A 22,833-nucleotide genomic window follows, 5' to 3' on the forward strand; every position below is an offset into this window, starting at 1 on the left:
GGCCCTTCGGCCCTCGATGTTGCGTCGACCGAAGCCTACCTAACCTACACTAGCCCAATAACCTCCATATGCTTATCCAATGCCCGCTTAAATGACCATAAAGAGGGAGTCCACCACTGCTACTGGCAGGGCATTCCATGAACTCACAACCCGCTGAGTAAAGAATCTACCCCTAACATCTGTCCTATACCTACCCCCCCTTAATTTAAAGCTGTGTCCCCTAGTAACAGCTGACTCCATACGCGGAAAAAGGTTCTCACTGTCAACCCTATCTAAACCCCTAATCATCTTGTACACCTCTATCAAATCTCCACTGAACCTTCTTTTCTCCAATGAGAACAGCCCCAAGTGCCTCAGCCTTTCCTCATACTATCTTCTTACCATGCCAGGCAACATCCTGGTAAACCTCCTCTGCACTCGTTCCAATGCCTCCACATCCTTCCTATAGTATGGCGACCAAAACTGCACACAATTTTCCAGATGAGGCTGTACCAGAGTCTTATACAACTGCAACATATCTTTGCTCTCTCACTCTGAACCTACAACTTCTTGTTCTTGACTCCCCCACCTCAGGGATAAAACCATGTCTTACCTTACTCATGCCCCTCATGACTCTAAATTTACAAAGGTCAGCCCTCCGCTTCAGACACTTCAGAGAAAACAGCAAAGGTCACAAAGATAAGCAACTTAAACAAAAAGAAAAGAATTTGACTCAGGCATAATGTAGGAAAGATGTGCAGGCTGCACAAATGGTACTGGAATGTTTAATAGAGATAAATGGTTTTGATGCAGTTATACACCGTACATGAGAAAAATGATTCCCAAGCCTGCAGATGTTATCACCTAGGAGAAGCATGTAGAAAGGGATAGGGACATATGTGGGAGAGTATTGGTATGGGCATGGGGAAGAAAAGGCATTGCCTGGTTATGACAAATGGGTATGAATGAAAAGGCAGGAATCACCAACCTACACTACGAAAGAAAGGGGTTGGGGGCGGGGGGGTGAGGGGAGCGTAGCGTCTGTGCTGGATTAAAAGGATGGAAAGCTGATTGGGCTGATTGGAGAAGCAAATCAGGGAATGCACAAGTACAGATGATGTGGCAAAGTTCAAAGCAGCTGTAAGAATTATGAAAGATTGGGGCTAAGATGGAGCTTGGAAACAAGCCTCACAGATAAATGAAGCGAACAAGGGGGGAAAACAAAACAATACACAAAGCCGAATAGCCTGCACCTTAGGGATTATTTAAATCAATAGCTAAATTGAGGTCAATTACAGCTGTGTTAATACACTTTATTAACTGACAGTTAAAAAAAATAACAAATTCCCAACTTAACCAATTTTAAGCTCTGAAAATGAATAACAACGATTCTTTCCATAAATATCTCTGTTTTCATCCTAGGCCTAAGCTTCTGGTCATCTGACCCAATGACTCCTTATGTGGCCTGGCATCATTTTGCTTTATCATGCTCCAGTGAAGCACTGCAACATATTTTGTCTTTAAAAGCAAGTCACTTTGTAGCTTGATACCATTGCTCACCAGCAATGTTATATCCACATAAATAGAGTCTTAAATTTTGGGCACTGGAAGAGTGCAAGATGACCTGTGAAGATTCAGCATTCGGAAGGTGTGCAGCCATGAGCAAAATCTGCAAAAGGTAACTGTAAAGTTCTCCTTCCAGAATAAAAAGCAATTCCACTTTGACAACATCCAGAGGAAATTTTGCTCTCCGATATCACACGAGTGTTTTTGGCTCACTAAATATCAATGTATTTCCTGTGGTACTGCTTTCTGCAGGCCTGCAACTAAAGCTGGCTTGCACGAACTCTCAAAACTACAGTTCAGGTTCTCTCTCCACCTAAGTACTTCACTGGGTCTACCTCATATCGTCCTTATGTTACAGCTGGCGACAATTTGCTTTCCTGTTTTTATACAAAAGCAATATTAAAAATCATTGACATCAAATCATAATTAGAGAATCAACATTATCACAGCAAGATTAATAACTAGATTAAATTGTGCAATAAACTGTTTAACTAAACTCATTCCTGCTACAATCTGATTTAAAAAATACAATATTTTGTTATCTCTCAAAAGCACTTGGCTATTTTTGACAATTTTTCCAAGCACTTTTGCTTGAGTTTTCCTCCAAATGAAGGTAGCAGCTTTTTACTGGGTAAAATTTAACAGATGGCACCAACTACCTCAAACAAATATTCATGTGAGCCTTAACAAGGAGTCAGCATTCAGTATGCCAACAAGGAAGGGACTATCAATCCTCTCACTACTGGATACCCTTCCAAAAATAGGGGTCAATACTAAAAAGCATAGTCCATGATCTCCTACTTAATTCAGATGAGAAAATCAATTCAAAATACAATGCAAAGTCTACGTCTGAAGTTCATAGCACTGCATGTCTTATTTCAGAATGCCAGATTCTGTTACAAATTTTGAGATGGGTATTAGTTTGTCAAGTCTCATGTGACAGGAAGTACATATTTTGTGGTGATAAACCTTATTTCACTGATTTTAAACAGATAAGGGCATAAAAGCTCAACATGCAAGTTAGGAACTAAGCAATTCCACAGAATAAAATACAATGGAGTGTTTACTGAAAAAAATCTAAAGGATACTTTATCAATTTGCTTTAGTTATGCAGTAACGTCTGTTGTTTTAGAATGTTTAATTTCAGTTTCAGTATTTTCGTCCAACTAAACTTTGTGTGCACTGCACTACTCTAATGGTTTATAAACTACATTTTATATTGAAAAGTCAAGAGTACAAAATACAGCAAATGACTACTCTATGCAAAATCACGTTGCAGAAAAAAAACCTTTCCCCCTCACCCAAGTTGCTTTTTGCTACCTACTCACAATAGGAAAGGCCTTGCAATTTTTAATCCATCGCTTAGTAGAATCATTCTAACTCCCCCCACATCTCCTAGCAAACATACAACTAAGGAGACCACAGAAACTGGTGCTTAAAATTATTGTCTAACCATGCCTACACCATGCAAAGTAATATTAAAACCAAACAAACATCAGGATAAAGCACATCTCCAAAGGTGTTGTACATATACTATTTGTGTCCTCTCCCATTTGGGAGGCTTCCTAATTCGATTGTGTGGAAACCTTACTAGCTGGGATTCTGCTTTAGCCAAGCAAAATATCTGATACAGAACAGGCACTGCTGCACTGCAGGATAATAACAGAATGTGGAATGCTCAGGTTTGTCTATAATGAAAGTTACAGAGGTGATCTTCAGAACTTGCCCTATTTTGTTGGTCAGAAAAACAAAGGATGTTAAAATATATATGGGTCAAAAAAGTCAATCAAAATTACCATAGTAGGAGAAGTAGGAGAAAGTGAGGACTGCAGATGCTGGACAGAGGCAAAAAAATGTGGCGCTGGAAAAGCACAGCCGGTCAGGCACCATCGGTGGAGCAGCAGAGTCGAAGTTTTGAGCATGACCTTTTCAATCACTTGAAACGTCAACTCTCCTGCTCCTTGGATGCTGCCTGACCGGCTGTGCTTTTCTAGCACCATGCTTTTTGACAATAGGAGAAGTAGGTTTTTTGACATTTAATATTACTATATGAAAATTTTTATTACTAAATTAATAACTCAAAAGGTCATTGATACTTGAATGGCTGTATTAATTTGATTAGCCTAGGGATGATTACATGCCAACTAATAAAAGAGAGACAGGAAATTTTCCTGAAACAGGGAGCATTTAAGCACTAAACCGTCAACCTAAATTGTTGTCATCTATTAAAACACATTAAAGGTAAACTTCATATCTTTAAACTTCATCAATATTAAGCCAAGGTTAAGACCTGAGAATAAAGAAGCCCTATGAAATCAAAGAGACTGACCCACACCTGACACAACATACTAAAAAAGGTGTAAATAATAACATGAAGGGAAGGAACAGAATGGAGATCTTTAGAATAATGCTTATTTATCAATGTAAAATTGGCACATTAAAAAAAGGTGTCTACTTGCCTTAAGGAATTAAAACGTTAAAAACAGACTTCAGTTGCTCGTTCTACTCACTAATCAAATGATTAGGTCAAAGATGGATCGAATGACAGGGTATCTTTCCACAGAGTTAAGAATTTCTGCTGAATCACAACTGAACAAAAAAAAGCAGTTAATCTAAAATAATTAACTCAAAATATCCATGATGAGTTGGCTCAGACCCAGGTGCTCGAAGAGCTTTAAAAACAGTTGCCACTTTAAGACTCTCAAAAGGGGAAATGTATACATTTTTGATGGTACGTCACCAATGTTGGATACTTCTATCTGCACTAGCTGTACAAAAAGCAGCTTTCATCATTCTGTTTAGTGCCAGTCAATATGATTTATGAGCTCCATTCACTAGTCAGGGCATAGCAAATGAGAAACATGACTACAGTCTGCTAATTCACTTTGCATTGAGCCACTTAAGAGTCAAAGACCTGCTGTCAGGGAAAAAATAAAAATCAGCAACACAATTAACCAGCCAGTGACAGATACATCCATCTTCCCTGCCAAGATATGCCAATCTAAAACAGGAGATAACATTTGGTGGAAATCTATAACAAAGCCCATTTTCTGCCTATCTGGACTTTAGAGACAGTCTTTGGAACCAAATGTAGTTAAGAATATGCATTTAAAAATGGTGTCTTCTTGTATAAATGATTCCTGGATACTTAAAATGAACAAAAATATTGCATTAACATCCATTACTCAAGAAGAGCAGCATCTTCAAAAAAGAAGTAAAGCTTTAATTTCATCAGTCTGCAATTGAAAGCTAAAATGTTTCATACATATTTAGCTTTAAACAGTATAGAATACAAATAGCTAGAGTTTATTCTATGCCTCAGCAAACTGATTAATACAAGAGGTTTTGTAAATTGCAATTCGAGCTACACAAAACAACTCAACAGCACAATTACATGCCCCACTATCCCACAATTTATAAAAAAAAAATCTACAGATTTAGCTAGGTTCAAGACTTATGCTTTTTCACTATTACGTTCAAATCATTCGTACTTTGAGATTGTATCTGTACAAGGCACAAACCAGCTATCCAAACATCTCAATATGCAAATCTTAATGATCTTAAAATGCAAATTAAGGACAGGCAAAAGAGATTCGAGCCTTATAAACACAAATGAAGCCTGTTTCACTCTGCAGGAATTGTTTGTTTTCATTCGCTTGCTCAAAAGAGGGGAGAGAAACAATTTAATTCTTGAATTCAAAACGGTCTATAATGTCTAGAGATTTCAGACATTATGCTTACACTTCACCAATTATCCATTCTAGCAAGGAAACTGATCAAACTTTATAAAATCAGAGATTCTACTTAAAACAAATTAATTTTTGTTTGCCTAGGAAGGAAGGTGGGGAGTTGGCAGGGAACAAAAACAGGAAGGACAGTGAACTCTAACAACAAACGCACCCTTGCTGAACTGATTGTGGAGATCGGAGTCATAACTGAATTACAATAGTTAGCGTGAGAAAACAGTGGAAGTATTAATTTGATATATTAATATCTTTGGAATAATGTGTCAAAATGAAGATCCTCTAGTTATGAATATGAAAAGACTGCAAATATTGAGGGTCTCAAAGTCATTTAATAATTCAGCCTGAACACAAGACCAATTTTCTCCAAAGCATAAATAAGGCTACAGAACTGAGTTTTGGTATATGAAAGCCTGTTTGGATTTTCAAAAGAAAAGCCTTATGATGTCCTCTGCCAGAATACTTTTGAAAAATTTAACTGTTTTTCCTAATTAACCTGTTCAGAGATGCTATGACACCTGTGTGAGCAAATGGGATTTGAACCTGGGGGTCGCCATTCAGGGGTAGTCCTTTTATATGGTGAGTTTAGTGGGAAACTTTGTTTTTATTTTTGTTTTGCTAAGTACTCTGGCATTTTTGCCTTTCTTCACTGCTTTATTTTGCTAAGAGAGTTTAAATTATACTAGTTATGCATTATGTCAGGGAGAGCGAGCATCTGAGAACTAAATGCCACTGTCAAAACACAAGCAGTGACCTGTGTGCACTTATTATACTAATTCATACCAAAGCTGATAATGCAGAATTGAGAGTTTTGTTCTACATAAACTCCCACACATTTATCTCAAAGGTAGGAGACATAAGGTGATGATAGAAGGTATATTTTCAGACTGGAGGCCTGTATCCAGTGGTGTGCCTCAAAGATTGGAGCTTGGTCCATTGCTTTTTGTCACTTAAACAATTTGGATGTAACTATAGCAGGTATGGTTAGTAAATCTGCAGATATCACCAAAATTGTGAAGGTTACCTCAGAATACAACAGGACCTTGATCAAATGGGCCAAGGAGTGATAGATGTGGCAAATTTAGATAAATGTGTGTTGTATTTTGGAAAGGCAAATCAGAGCAGGACTTATACACTCTATGATTAGGTCCCGGGGAGTGTTGCCTGGAAAAAAAGATCTTGGAGTACAGGTTCATTAGTTTCTCGCAAGTGGAGGTGCAGGTAGATAGGGTAATGAAGAAGACATTTTGAATGTTTGCTTTTATTGATTAGAGCTTGAGTTAGGAAATCATATTGTAGCTATACAGGACACTAGTTTAGCCACTTTTAGAAGATTGTATGCAATCTGGACTCTCTGCTATAACAAAGGTGTTCTGAAACTTGAAAGGGATCAGAAACGATTTAAAAGGATGTTACCAGGATTGGAGAGTTTGAGTTACAGGAAGAGGCTGAATAACCTGGGGATCTTTTCCCTGGAGTGAAGGCTGAGGGGTGACCTTGTAGTGTTTTTTAAAATCACAGAGGGCATGGATAGGATAAATAAGCCAAGGTCTTTTCCCTGGGGTGAGGGAGTCCTGAACTAGAGGTCATAGGTTTAATATAGAGGCAACCATTTGATAAGTACCAAAGAAGGTGAGGTACAGATGGAATGAGCTGCAAGAGGTGGTGATGAAGGCTGGTACAATTACAACATTTAGAATGCATCTGAATGGGTACATGACTAGGAAGGGTTAAGAGGGATATAGGCCAAATGGTGGCAAATGGTACATTAATTTAAGATATCTGGTTGGCATGATTGAGGTGGACCGAAGGGTCTGTTTCTGTGTATATCTCTATAACAATCTGTCGCTATAACAAACAGCAAACTCTGGAATCAGTTACATTACCACAACATGTATGCATTAATCTATTAAATTCTTGCAAGTAACCCTAGGAACATTGACAACAGAAGGCAGGAGAGATCTATACCAAACAAGGGACTAACATGGTGTCTGCAAGAATAAAGTCTTGCATCTTTTTCCCTGGAATGGAATCATCATGCAGTGCTTTCCACCTTTAATGCAAGATGTCACTGTTGGCAAGGCTTCCCATCTCCTTCACAAAACGTCCAGTCCATTAACTCTACTCTGTCTGTCTCTCTCTCTCCACAGATACTGTTGAGTACTCATAGCATTTTCTGTTTTTACTGAAAACTTAGCAAGTCATTATATAACATACTAATCAGGAGACTGGGAAGAGGGAGAAGGCGAATAGATCATCTACTGTTTAGATAAATTTGTAATATTTGAACCTTGCTGGTGCTGTGCTCCCGAGTCACTCAGTCATTACATTTTGGCTGACGTAGAAAGGACAAGACATCACACCATGCATTTTTCCATTAAGACGTGAGCCTCTTGTACCTACATTACTGTGTACAAAATATGACATGCACTGACTGATGCAAGATTTCAAAGTCACTTTACATGAAATAAAAGTGAATGACAAATGCTATCATTTAGACCAGTTTAGTCAAATGTTTTGTTTTTTAAAAGGTGTATAGCTAAAGCAAATACTTTAAGAGCATCAATAAAATTGTCACAGATACAAGCCAGCTGCTAAGTCCAATAAAGCCATGAACTTATCTTGTACAGCAGACGACAGCCAGGGCTTTCCCCAAATGCTTGCAGAAGAATTCTTGCTTCATATATAGGTGTTCTATGCTACTTGCAATGTATTTTCAATATGGTTTTCCTTATTCCTTCATTTCATGCTGACATTCTCTGTTGCACAACAAAGCTGCTCTATTTCCTTCTCTTGCCCCATTTCAAATTATCTTCTTGACCCACTTTCCTTGATTCCTACCAACACTCATCTCTATCATTTCACAGAAACTCTTCCTCCTTGCTGAAGGATGTACTTTTTTCCCTTCACAATTCAGAATATTTTTCCCTCTTACAGCCCTTAAGAGGTCTCATGTCCAATTCATCCTTCATCATGAACCTTAATTTTTTTTTACTGCTATTGCCACATTGTGCATAAGGATTCCAAATGTCACTGTCCCACAAACAAACATTTTTGTTCAGGCAACTGGACCATCTGAATTGTATTTTAGCAAATCTTAAAAACAATGCTTTTATTCAACTTCATTTTGGAAAAAGTGCATAGAAAATGTAGGTGGGTAGTGTTGCAAGTGAAACAGAGACAGTCCATGCATTATAATGGAGGTCAAATGACTCAAGGAGACTTGAGTGAAGCTTATAAAATTCAAAATCTCGACTTTGATCTATAAAAGTGGACAATTGTGCAGTAAATTCAAAGCTTTGAATATCGTGTTAAGTATCTGCAAAATGCAGCAAGTTGCCACATGGGTGTCTCATATTGCACCATCAAGAGGTTTAGAAAGAAGTGTATGGAAAGGAAAAAGTTAGAAACAGATCTTTCATGCACACAAATACACTAATCATTGGTTTCATTCAGAATTTTTCTATGATGCAAAACGGGCCATCTATTGTTTGAATTGTACACTAAAAGCAATATTTTAAGAGGCATTAAATTAACTACCTAAAAATTATGTTACCATATGGTTTCTTCAGATATATTGGACAGAAGGTTAGTCTTAAGCAATACTGACTTTTTAGGTTAATTACTTTAACATGAAAATTTAGTAATATAACTAATATCTCATCCAATACATTAAGAGCCGCTGAAAATATTAAATTAGCTTCCAATGATGTCTGCATAAAGCAAAAGTATTGATCTTTAATGCAAATGCTATCTCAATGCTGTAACTTCTAACCAGAAGCAGAGTTCCTGAGAAAAGTAGCTACAACAGAAAACAATGATTTCCTACTAAAGACGGACAAGATTGCACTGATACTTTTTGACTACAAGTGTTAGTATGCACACAATACAATTTAATAAACTGAGACAAACAGAAAATTTTTGATAAGCTTTCAAATGTGTGAATTTCAAGTTTCATCTTAAATTCATAGTTTTCCCTCTGAAGTACACAAGACTGGACAAAACAAGTTCAATGAACAGCAAAAAAAAATGCCACATTAATAAAAATTTGAAAGCTTATGCTCTCTGAAGTTTATCCTTTCAAGCAAATCTACACTGCTATATGCTAGTTATAAGCCAAAATTAAAACAACCAGTTTTAGATTTTTCTGTTTTGAGTAGAAGGGCTAATTATATACAGGGCAATGTCCACTTCAACAAAGATGCATTTTGAAGGGTATTCCATTGTAATATTACTGTTAAATAATTCCTGCCTGTCCTATTATTTCTCAGCCATTTTTTCTGTACACACCAAGCAAAAGCCAGTAGTGGAGGGAAGGGTTTAGTTGTTGACTTAAAAAATTTATATCAAGGGTTACTCAACTTGAGCAACAAGCCTGTAGCCAGTTCATAGCCTTCAGATGTGCATGCTTTCTTCAGATACTCACCGACATTGCTGCATGGTGACTGACGTTATTCTGAGAAGGAACCCAGCAAGGAAATCAAAACAAAAAATCAAATGTAAACAGATGTGGAAAGAACTGTAAACACCAATAATTAAAAAAAGGAAAATAAAATCAAAACATAGTATTATTTAGATAAGTTGCTAGGTGGACATCTTCACAATATAAAAGTCACAGTGTGCCCATATCAATCCCTTTCATTTAACATCCATAGTGATAAGTACTAATCAGCTTCTCTTACTTTAATTGGTGCTATGTGGCAAATTTTTAAAATAGCCCAAATGAACAGGTATCTTCCATTGCTCAGTTCTACTGCATCATGAAAAGGTATTACTTTAAACATTATTTCAGCTGATTTTTAAAAGGAGTTAAATAATCAAAGCTTGGTCAGAATGCAGCATTTTATACGTACAGCTACTGTTTGCTCCATTCACTTGGATGTCTTTGAAAATTGGATTAACGCCTCCTGTGTAGCTAATTAAAATTCTCTTCCAACAGTGAAGCCAGTTTGCTTTTTAGCTCATTATTCAAGAACCATTCAAGGAAGTCAGTTGGAAAGAGTGACATTTTAATTCTTGTTTAAGCCAAGTGTAAATAAGACAATAATCTGCATGGTCATAAAAACAGTCAAAATTGAAGTGTTTTAAAGATCTATGAAATAATCTTAAAGAAAAAATATACTTGGGACTATTATTTTAGGATTTTCATTTTCGGATATAATACTCACAGGCAAATGCGTAAAAACTTGAAAAGTGCTTCTGAGAAAATTTATAAGATCCATTAAATAACCACTGGCTCGACCATTGGGTTCTGTCATAGTCCACTCATAGTCAGCCAGCTGTACGAACTCATCAATTTTATGGTTAAGCTTTGTGTATATTTCTCCTTCTGCTGCATGTCTAGCATCCTGCAAAAATCCATTGTTTAAACTTTAGATATGTATCTCTATTATTGCAAAGACTGCCCCAAGCCTGCTTCAATTATCAGTAAACATTAGAATGTTTTATCACTTTGCAAAATTTTCACTTCACATATAGACAAAACATAATTCTCAATGAAGCAAATTTCAAAGAAAAATAAGCTCAAAATTGTATTGAAACAAACTGGAAATAATTGCAAAGAAATTACAACACAAATCAATATATTTATGCTGATACTGCAAATACTGTACTGCTGGGGCACTCTACAAAGTTTTAGAAGTGATTCAATACATAGCAGTTCACAAATTTAAGTGACGAGTCATTAAAACGTAAGCATTAACTTGCACCTTCGAAAGCTAAAATGCATATGAAAAGTTTTACATTTAGTTACATAATAAACTCTTGAAAGCAAGTCAATTATTTACTTCCAGCACAGATCAATGGCTGGTTCACCAAAAAAAAGGAGCCAACAGACATTCAACTGAACATTTAATACCTTTTCCCAAGAGTTTCAGATTACAAGAATAATCTGAATTTAATATTTTGCGTGACTAAAAGTGTGCAGGTCCTTGTGGTCTAGCACAAAGTCACAAATACTACAGTTATTAAAAGTACAGAATTGCCTTACTCATGACCTCAGCAGGAAATGTTCCAATGTTCACTGCTAACATACTCAACTCATACATACCTTGAATGTGGACAGTCCATAAAGTCGTGTGGTGTGCACAGTTTCTGGGGAAACATTGGTGATGTTGGTTATAAAATCCTCAAGATATTTACAGGCCTGCTCCAGATGCGTTGTGTTTATGATGATTTGTACAAGCTGCAAAATGCAAAATACATTTACTGAGACTTTTATTTTTCCTGTTTTCTAGCAATTCATTCCAAGCAAAGTCTTTTAAATAAAAAGCAATAAGCTTACAATCCCAACTGTGTCAACTAACAGTAATTTATATGCCTAGCCCCACAGCTAAAATCCACTCAACAGAAAAAAAATACATTTGAATTTACATTGCAGTTGATTAGATTTCAAAAGTTACAAAACAAATTAGTTTTTTTTGGTAATTCTTCAGGTGGTTTTACAGTAGTACCCTATATTGCAGTAAGGATGGAACAGCATACCTAGTGTTAAATATCATTTCATTTTCAGTGCTCACATTAAGATGGGCAGAGGCATTTCAAACAGTTTGAAAACCTGATTATTCCAGGATCGACAACCACTAACTTCATACGATTCTAGTCTCAGCCATGTTAATCTTAAATTGAACAGATTAAGAACGAACTGCAGATGCTAGAGGTTTGAAACAAAAAAAAACAAATTGCTAGAGAAACTCAGCAGTTCTGGTAGCATCTGTGGGAAGAAAGCAGAGTAAATATTTTGAGTACAGTGACTCTTCATCAGGTCTATTAGCAGCTAGGAAAAGATGGTATTTATGCTGCAAGAGGCCTGCAACAGAAACATTGGCGAGGGCACATGGTGGCATGTTGAAGTTGCAGACAAAGGGAAGCTTGACAGAAAGTAAGAGTTCTGCAAAGTAGTCACTCAATCTGCATTTCATCTCCCCAACATAGGAGGAGATCACACAGAGGCAAACGTTGTCTACTAGATTGAATGAAACACAGGTAACTCACATCTTGGACTGGAAGGTATGTCTGGGCCTTAGATGGTAATGGAGGGAGGAGTTAAGCAGGTAAGAATTACACTTTCCATGATTGCATTTGGGGTTGGGTGGGGTTTCATGGAGATGGGTCAAACAAGGCTAAGGGCCATGTCCATCATGACAGTAGGGAACCCGCTTGAGAAAAAGGTGGACATTTGAGGCCTTGTTGCAGAAGATGGCATCGTCAGAACAGATGCGATGGAGATGGAGAAACAGAATAGGATGGAGTCCTTACAGGAAGCAGGGTGTGAGGATGCGTAGGTAAGGTAACTGGACATCAGTGCTTGGCCTATCCCCAGAAATGGGGGTGTTGAGGAAGGGAAGGGAGGAGTCCGAGATGGACAAGGTGGAGGTGAGGGCAGACTGGAAACTGGAAGCGAAATGGATACATTTTTCCAGTTCAGAACGAGAGGGAGAAGCAGCACTGATGTCATCTATGTACCAAAGAAAGTTGTGGGAAGGACCAGAGTAAAACTAGAACAAGGAATGTTCCATCCACCTCACAAAGAGGCAGATATGATGGAGGCTCAAGTGGACACCTACTGCCACATCTTTAATCTGAAGAATGTGAGAGGAGTTTAAAAAACTATTCAAAGTGAGGATGAACCCAGCCAGGTGAAGGAGGGTGATGGTAGATGGAGACGGTTCAGATCTTTCTTCCAGGAAGTAGAGGACCCTGAGACAATCCCAATAGGGAACGAAAATGTAAGAGGGACAGCATGTCCACTATGAAGAAGTGGCAGCTGGAGCCTGCCAACTGGAAATTTTAAAACTTTTGCAAAAATGTCAGAAGAATCATGGATGGAAGTGGGGAGAGACCAGACAAAGGGAAAAAAAAAGTCAAAGGAGGGAGAAATAAGTTCTGTGGGGCAGAAACCATGCATCTATCAAGGCAATCCTATTTGTGAATTTTGGGAGGAGGTAGAAACGGGCTGCATGGGATTGGGCAATTATGAGCTGGAAGGCTATTGTGGGAAAATAAGAAAAGTTGACAGGCAGAAGGCTGGAAGAACACAGCAAGCCAGGCAGAGGTTGGAGACAGTCATGGACACAATGGCCTGATGCTTGATGGTGGGGTAATTGTCCACAGGGGGTGTTTTGTCTAAGAGCTGACGCTCAGCTTCTGCCATGTAAATCAATATCCAGATAATGACAGTACCACCATTGGTCAGCAGGCTTGATGGCAAACTCAGGATTGCATCCTAGTGCACAGAGTGCAGTTCGGGAGTGGTGGTGATGGTGGCAGCGGCAGAGAACTTAAGATTCATTGACTGTTCTCAATGAACAGATCAAATGCAGTGAAAAGGCCAGAGGGAGGGCTTCAGGTGGAGGAAGTGTGTACTCTGTAGGACAGGCAAAGGACTGCTGTCCATAGAAATAGACACAAGGCGAAGGTGGCCTCTACATGAGCCCTGCAGCAACATCTCGTTTTTGCCTAGCAACCCTGCAGCCTGTAGGACGCAACACCCAGTTTAGTACTTTTAGAGCCTGATTGATTCAGTTCTTTTCTTAAAAAAAAACTTACTGCACACATGGTTATGTTATGACTTTGGGTGACTGTGCTAAAAGCAACCCTTCTAATGTACTCGAAAGCCCATTAATATATGAGCTGCATTCAGCGCAGTTCCAAATTTCTTCTACTTAGTCCTTATTATCACTTTAAAAACTTTTCTTCTAACCTGGCCTACCATTCATAATCTTTTTGCTTACCTATCCCTATCATATCTCTCTGGTCTCCACTTCCACCTCTCTGCTCACTTCTCCCCTTCTTTCACCCCACCTCCCCACACCCCTCCCTAACACCCCCCAAGATGGATAAGGGAGATTACATATGCAGTCTGTTTGTGTATGGTGGGCATAGCAAGGTAAAAAAGATTCAAGTGTTGAAACTTTAAGAATAATAATTGTTGCATTACATACTTAAGCTGAATATGTTGTTTCTTCTTTATTAGAAAATGTAGCAAATAATTTCAACCCAAAAGATTCATAATGAAATTAGTGGCTTTCAATTTGTTCAAGAGAATTTATAGGAGTGCAATCTGAACAGTGATCAACTCCGTTGGACTCAAGTGGATCACAGAGTTGTAACTGCAGTAAATCAAACAGTGTCAATCCTATGGTTCCAACAATCTAAAATAGCACACAGAAGTATGCTAAAGTGGGAGAAGGGGTATGGAATAAAATAAACATTAAAGTTTAATATCACTGAAAGACTGATACTCAACTGTTTGCAATGCTGATGAGTAGTACTGCTGAACAACTGAGCAATGCTGCTTGACAATTTAAACTGTGATTAAAAAGTGTAAAAATCTCATTCAACTGATGAAACTTCTAAAATTCGTGCAGATAACTTATAGCCAGCACCCCAGAGCTTAAAATTTGAGTTGCTAATCACAGGTTGCTCAGTTATTAGAAAACTAGTGAAGAGCGATCAAGCAGTTTAACAATGCTACTCACTGGCAATGTAAATGGTTTTGCATCGGTCAACACCAATTTTCAGTGGTAACTTCTCATGCGTAGCAGTTAATCAGCACTGAACTAGAAATTAAACTTGAAATGACAGGAACTAGGAATTGCATGAGAGCAACGACAAATTTGCTCTTAGAATGTGGGTGATATTGATTTTGTGGTGTTTCAGTGCACACCTTGGCCATCCTAGGGTGACAGCAATGGGCCTTCACATTAAACCACTGCAGGTGTTGATATTGCAGAGGAGGAAATTACAGAATATTGTGCAATCTATTCCCACTAGATTGCTGCTTGTCTTTTCATCAGTTAAAAACAAACAGTCACACAGAGATAATTTTAACCTATCTTGTTAAATTGAGGAATTGTATTCTACAGAATATACATACTGCATCAGTTGTGAAGGGAGTTTACATGGTCTCCAAAAAGAGCTCATTTAGGTGGCAAATTAAGCTACATGCAAAGAGGATTAAACCTTTACTGATGCCACATGATCAAAAGGTACTTATCTTACTTATGAGAGAGAGTAAGGACACTGTTAGGTTGCCAGCAGTTATTGCCATCTTTAATTGTCATGGTGAGAAGGGATTCAAACAACATTCATAGTGTTCTTAGGAAGCAACGTTTCAATCCAGTGACAGTGGTGATATAGTTTCAAAATTAGGATAGTGAAAAACTTTAACAAGAACTTGCAGATGGTGATGTTCCAACATATCCGCTGTCCTGCCCCTTTAGTGGTAGAGGTGGAGGTTTGGGAAAGCTTTGATGAAGTACCCTTGGTCAGTTACTGCAGTGCATCTTGTAGATGTTACACTCTACTTTCACTGTGAAGCAATACAGGGAAATAGTGAACATATCATTACGGGTGTGCAACCCCCCAAGTGGGCTGTGTCTTGGATGGTGTCAAGCCTCTTTTTGGAGCCACATTCACCCAGGCAAATGGAGAATATTCTATCACACTTTTAACATTTGCCTCGTAGATGGGAGATAGACATTGAGGGGAGATGGGAGGAAATTCACAGCTTCTGACCTGCTCTTGTAGCCACAATATTTATATAGCCGGTCCAGTTCAGTTTTTGGTCAATGGTCTCCAAGATGTTGATAGTGGGGCATTAAGGTGGTGATGCCATTGAACAACACTCAACACTGGACGTTGAACAAAGTGTAATCAGCAAATGTGCTCACTTCTGATGTTATGATGAACAGAAGATCACAAATGAAGTAGTGGAAAATGGTTGAATGCCACAGGCCTGAAAAGCTCTTGCAAAATGCTGTGCGGCTGACAGCATTGATCTCCAATCGCAACTACCATTATCACCTTTATACAGCTCATTGATGCCATACTTGGTTAAGTCCTGCTGGGACATAAAAGACAGACACTTCACCTTGCCTCTAGAGTTCATTTTGTTTGTTCATGCTTGGTCCAGAAGCCAAGATGGCATGGCGGAAACCAAACCAAGCCTCTTCGCAGACACTTGATAATGCTATTTAAGATCCCTTCCATCACTTTACTGGTGATCTGAAGTAGACTGATGGGATGGCAATTAGTTGATTTGGGATTTGTTCTGCTTTTTGTGCACATCATGTACCTGGGCAATTTTCCATCATAAGGAAATGCTTATGCTAGTGCTGCATCTGAACTGCAACAGCTTGGCTAGGGGGAATGGCTAATTCTGGCGCACACCTTTAGTACTATGGTTGGAAGGTTGCTAGGGTCCACAGGCTGTGCAGCTTCCAGTGCCTCCAACCTTATCTTGATAATCACATGGGGTGATCTGAATCGGGTGAACACTGGCATCTATGATATGGGGCATCTCAGGAGGAGATAGATCATTGCCTTAGCACTTCTGGCTGAAGACAGATGTAAATATTTCAGTCTTATCTTGTGCATTGTTGGACTAGGCCCCCTCATTGAGAATGGGAATATTAGTTGTTCAATAGTCCACCACCACCTACCACTGAATTTCGAAGGACTGTACAGCTTAGGACTGATCAGTAAGTTGTGGAAACTTGGTTCTATATAATTAATAAACAATTGATCAATTCAATGAACTTTTACTGATCAACACATAACAGAAAACCAAGTTTCATAAATATCATATTCACATGAATACCGCAAGCTGTGACCACTAAGTAGACCGCACCATACTTTTAACGTTACAAAGTATATTTTACTCTTTTCTAATGTTCGCAGTCATTTGAATCCATAAAATAGTTTCCCTTTTCTACTCAAAAGACTGCATTCATACACAAGCTTTCCATTTGCCACTTGAAAGAGTATTTGCTGGTGTACAGCTTCTAGGAATTACAATTACCATCTGGATGAGGAACATGTCAGGTCCAGCAGCAAGTATTGGTACTTTCTTTAAAAAAAAATTACTAAGCATTCATATTCACTGCTCAGTCCAATTTAGTCTAGCCTGAGGTCCATACACATGCTGCTTTGTATGTCACAGATTGTAATTAGGAATGGGATTTCTGTGTGCATTTCCCTTCTCTAATCCGCTGAAGTTGAGACCAATTATAGAATTCCTACTACCACCCTGACCAACACCAGCCAACTAAGCACAGATCAATAACTGAAACATGAGCCTTTCTGCGTGGCTCAGTTAATCCTTTTATAAACCTCATTAAACCAGTACCCAATGATTCTCCTGGAAATGTGTTCTTATAAGATGGAGGTGGAACACCAGATTTAGATTATTATGTCTCTTGCTGTTTAATACTCCAGAGACACTAATAAGCACACACAAATAATACAGCTGCAAGAACTACTGGTCAAGTTCCTTTCTTGAAGGGGTAATTAAAAGCTAGATCAACAGGGCAAGTTTAAAGGAATGGTCTTAAACAATTGACGATGAGGCCTCAGGAAGGAACTTGAGAACTTAACAGCTGAATGTACAGTCAGTAATGGCAGTGTGAAAGAATGTGGAATGCACAAGAGACCAGAATGAGGAGCAGTGTTCTTTGGATGTTGGATGGCTGGACAAAATACAAGACTAGAAGGCATGACCTTGACCAGGGAAGGATTGGTGAATTTTAAACTAGATTCTGAATGACACTGTAATGCTAATCAGATGGGAGTATATTTTACTGTTTTCTAATAGCAGCGTAAGTTACACTTGCATTGAGAACAATAATAACAGTATTGTTTAATCAAACGTAATCCAGCACATACCGACTGAAAGTGAGCATGATTTGGAGTGGATTCAGAGTTAGGATGTAGAAGAGTTGGATGAGCTTAAGGTTACTAGTACAGGGAATGGGCAAGTCATCCAGTGAATTGGAATACTGAAAAAACACAGATGAAGATTTGCAGATAATGGAATGAGGAGGGTCATAGGCAAGGTGCTGTTGTAGAGATGGAAGCTTATCTTCATTATGACGAAGAGGAGTAAAGCCAGTTTAGAGCCACATATTATTCAGACGTTGCAAGCAGACTTATTCAGTCTGAAACTGTAGTAGGAAGGCATGGCGGGTGGGCAGAATAGATTGACAGTCAGTTGGAGAAATTCAGCCAAAAGCAATTTTGGGTAAGATATAGGTTCATTATGTGAAAATGAATGCGCCTTAATGGCAGACAAAGTACAGTCATGCCCTCTAAGCACAGTTAATACTCCTGTTACAGTCAGCCAAGTGAATCAAATCAGAAAATCTAACAGTTTTTTTTAGGCTCCTTAAACTGTCCAGCTTCTCTTCATACTTATAAAACATTACCAACATGGCTTGTTGTGCATGGAGGTGTTTCAGGTCTGGTTCCAAAGACCATATAGACCACAGAACAAAACATAGGTGACCAACAGGATGGTGCAACATCATGATTGCTTGTGCTATGTTAAGTATTTTGTTTTAAATCCATTCCTGGGATGCAGGCAATGCTGGCTGGGCTAGGATGTTTTTTCCAACACTAGATGACCTTGAGAATGTGCTGATAAAACTGTCTTCTTGCACCATTATATAGGTGAATCTATAATGTTGTTATTGTGGCCATTGATACTCAAAAACCCATTGACAAAAGCCATTCCATTCTCCTAATTTCTTTCTCTCTGTATCTGTTCTGATGGTACCACTTTCCACAGGGGTGCTCAGACATGCTTACTCCTTTCCACAATCAAGTATTCCTTACAACGGTGGTCGACTGGGCCTTAAGCTTTTTCTGACCCATTTCCCACACTTCTGCTGTCAACCTTCCCCTTCCCCTCCCACAACAGTGATGGAGTCTCCCTACTCTTCCACATATGAAGGATTGTGAGCTACCATCTGCCATCTCCAGTGGGACCACCAGTATCACATTTATTTTCCCTCCTTTGTTTGCATTTTGTAGGACCTGTCCTTCTGGGACACACATGTCCAATCATCCTAGGCTTCCACAGTCCAAAAATGTGCAGGTTAGGTGAACTGGCATGCTAAACTACCCATAGCGCTCAGAGATATGTAGGTTGGGTGCATTAGTCAGGGGTAAATATAGGGTAATAGGGTAGGGGCATGGATCTGGGTGGGTTACTCTTTGGAGGGATTCTAGGAATCGTTTTGGTCTTTCTAATACTTAAAGTAAGGAAATTCAGTCCAAAGATTGGATGACAGACAAGCAGTCTAACAAGTAATGGAAAGAATAAGATGAAGCTGGGTGTTATGAGTGCACATATGGAGCCCTCTTGTGGGAGAATCTAGAACTAGGGGTCATAGTTTAAAAATAAGGGATTGCCCATTTAGACAGATGAGGTAACACTTTTTTTCTCTCACAGGGTTAAGTGTCTTTGGCATACACTTCCTTAAAAAGGCAGAAAATGCAGAATTTAAAATTTTTTAAAGGTAGAGGTAGATGGATTCTTGATTACCAAAGGGATGAAAGGTTATTGGGTATATGTATTTAGAATTGAGGTTAAAAATCAGATTAGCAATGATCATATTGACTGGCAGAACAGGCTGGAAGGGCTACGTGGCCTGTTCTTGCTCCTTACTTGTAAGTTCAACATCGTGTCTTCTGATAACACCAACAAATATCACCAAAAAATGAGGAATTGAAAATTAAAAGAGGAGATTTTTTTGGAGGGGGAAATGATCACAAGTAATACTAGAGCAAAAAGAAAAGTCACTGGCAGAGATTTGTCTACTATGAATGGATCACGAGCAAGTGAACAGGCAATGAAGGATGGTGCGCTCAGTTATATCAAAGATGCAAAAAGGTCAAAAAGAATGACTGGCATTGCTTCCCATGGTTGCAGTCAAAGTGCTAGTTTTGAGATTTTGACTACAGCTGGTTCAACCATGGCAAGGTCAGAAACCTGCTTCAAGAAGTAATGAAAAGCTTGACAGTAAAAATAGGACAACACACTCAAGGACTTTGCAGTTTGACAAAAGACTTTAAAAGGGACCTGGGTGGTAGCTTTGAAATGGAGGAAGACAGCTCTCATAGGACCAGGACGTCAAGGTGAAAAGCTAGCAGTTTAAACGAGAATAGGTCAAGGGAGCAGGAGGTGGATCTAATGAATGAGATAAATGCAAAGGGTATGGGGAAAATATGAAAAAAAAAACCAAAGAAACGTTCAGAATTAGGGCAGTGGAAAGGAGAAGGCAAGGGCATGGTAGTCTGGCCCAAGAGAGCAAAGCCTACTGGTGCTTGATTTGGTGGCAATGATTAAACTAGTTGTGGTATATATATTCTGAGTTTGAGTGAGTACAGAAGCCCTACCAATGATCATGTTCACTCAGAACAAGAGTTTTTCCTGGCAACAAGATGAAAGAGCAAAGTCCAAGCAAGGTACAAGGGAAAGGCAAGTATTATACTATTTGTTAATAACCTATTCTCATTCCTACTTTCTAAGAAATAACACACTTAAAAAGTATGTTTCATTAACAGAAAAACCCAACATTTTCTAATAGGAGCTCTTTTTAAAAATAGTTTATTCATATTTTTGGGAGGAGGGTGTTGCTGGCTGGATAGTATTTATTGCCAGTCTCTCATTGCCCTTGAGGTGGTGGTATGGGTTCCCATATAACTACTGCCCTTGTCCTCTAGATGGAAGTGATCATAAGTTTGGAAGATACCGTCTGAGGATCTTTGGTGAATTTCTGCAGTGCAACTTGCAGATAGCACACACTGCTGCTACTGAGCATCAATGGAAGAGGGATTGGATGCTTGTGGATGCAGTGCTAATCAAGCAGGCTGTTTTGCCCTGGATAATGTCAAGCTTCTTGTTGGGGCTACATTCATCCAGGCAAATGAGAAGTATTCCATCACTGTCCTGACTTGGGCCTTGTAGATGGTGGACAGATTTTCAAGAGTCAGGAGGTGAGTTAGTCACCACAGTATTCCTAGCCTCTGACCTGCTTTTGTAGCCACTGCATTTGTGCTAAGTCCAGTGGAGTTTCTTATCAATGATAGCTGCCACAATGCTGATGGTGAGGGATTCAGTGATGGTAACACCATCCTTGTTGAACTGTGTACAATTTTGTAAACTCTTCAATAATACAAAACTAATGAAAAACTATTTATGTTCAAAAACTAGTTTGAGGGCTGTTTGTAAATAAAGTGTTTGATCTTATAATGATATTAGTGAACAAACACTACTTAGAGATGTTAAAAGACATCTTTGGAGCATGTGAGACTTGAACCCAGGCCTCCTGTTTCAGAGATAGGGACAATACTACTGCACTCTGTACCTAACCTATCATTGCCGTCACGTGTTGGTGACAATGCTGTCAACCATCGTCATTAATATCCTTTTATGGGATCACCTTCTTAGTGAACAGATAAACAAGTAACAATGTTAAAGCATTAGTATGAATTGAGTGGCTACCCATTACACAGCACGAGATTGCAACTGCTTAATTTGATACCATTGGTTTGGTTGTAACTGGGCTCTTGTGGTGGTAGTGCCCATACCTCCACACTAGGAGGTCTGAGTCTCACCTGCTCCAAACGTTGGTGATAACATCTTTGAACAGGTTGGTTAGAAAATATTCCATAACCAGTTGTTTAGCAGTATTCAGAAACAAACCCTTCCAGGTGTTAAATACATACTTCAGTCAAACCTATGTGCTGTTTCTTGATGAGGCTTTGTAAACATCCACTCAGAGTTCGAGTTAGCAGCAGATTGGTAGATTTTCTGAGCATATCATCTATTTCTGTTGAACTAAAGATCAGAATTAATTTGCATTAATATGATGCATTCACTAAGATTGGTTATTTAAATGCATTTCAAATAACTAATCACAATCTTAAATTATGTTGACAAATCCGTATCCGAAGTTTCTCATAAGCATTTCTAAAAGGGACTTGGCAGACTTCAAAAGTAATTACATTAATGTCCACAAACAAATCAATAGAGATGCAATGAGTTGCATCAGGAGTTACATTAAATGCGATGCCTTCCATAACCTTGGATAAGTGACCAACCTCCACCAGCAAACTAGTGCATGCAATTACAGGAAAGAAATAATTGTTGGCACACGAACATTTTGAGTGAGTACAGATTCTCAATGCAAATAAGTTGCTTTAAATATATCTTAAATGATCATAAATCAAAAAAAGAAATTCAGCAGTGTTTTAACTTTCATCTGTCCTAATCTAAATAGGACACAAACTACTTATTCACACAGCACGGAAACAGACCCTTCGGTCCGCTTGCCCAGACATCCCAATCTGGCCTAACCCTGCGTGCCAGCATTTGGCCCATATCCCTCTAAACCCTTCCTATTCATATACCCATCCAATGCCTTTTAAATATTCTAATTGTAACCGCCTCCGACAGCTCATTCCTTACACACACTACCCTCTGTGGGAAAAAGTGTTACTTTTTAACCTTTTCCCTTTCACCTTCAATCTCTGTGCTGTAGTTTTGGACTCCTCCACCTTGGGAGAAAACCTTGGCTATTCACCCTATCCATGCCCTCATGATTTTATGAGCTGCCTAAAAGGTTAACCTTCAGCCTCCAATGCTCTGGGGGGAAAAGCCCCAGTCTATTCAGCACTTTATCAATCAAACCCTTTAGTCCCAGCAACATCCTTGTAAATCTTTTCTGCACTCACTCAAGCTTAATAACATCCTTCCTAA

At 38.8% G+C, this 22,833-nt stretch overlaps 1 protein-coding gene across 4 annotated transcripts in view; it reads right to left on the bottom strand.

Moving 5' to 3' along the window:
* The window catches only part of LOC132826233 (exocyst complex component 6-like), a 199,522-nt gene that overhangs the window by 87,992 nt on the left and 88,697 nt on the right, over positions 1-22,833 (bottom strand). For 2 of the 4 annotated variants that reach the window (XM_060841918.1, XM_060841919.1), the window contains exons 16-19: positions 21,801-21,912; positions 11,338-11,472; positions 10,457-10,636; positions 9,715-9,744 (exon numbers count right to left, since the gene is read on the bottom strand). In XM_060841918.1, coding sequence (XP_060697901.1) covers positions 9,715-9,744; positions 10,457-10,636; positions 11,338-11,472; positions 21,801-21,912 — 457 coding nt within the window. The remainder of the gene's footprint in view (positions 1-9,714; positions 9,745-10,456; positions 10,637-11,337; positions 11,473-21,800; positions 21,913-22,833) is intronic. The other 2 variants (XM_060841920.1, XM_060841921.1) reach the window with 1 other exon arrangement.

The sequence above is a fragment of the Hemiscyllium ocellatum genome, chromosome 22 (assembly GCF_020745735.1).
Source record: "Hemiscyllium ocellatum isolate sHemOce1 chromosome 22, sHemOce1.pat.X.cur, whole genome shotgun sequence".
Classification (NCBI taxonomy): domain Eukaryota; kingdom Metazoa; phylum Chordata; class Chondrichthyes; order Orectolobiformes; family Hemiscylliidae; genus Hemiscyllium; species Hemiscyllium ocellatum.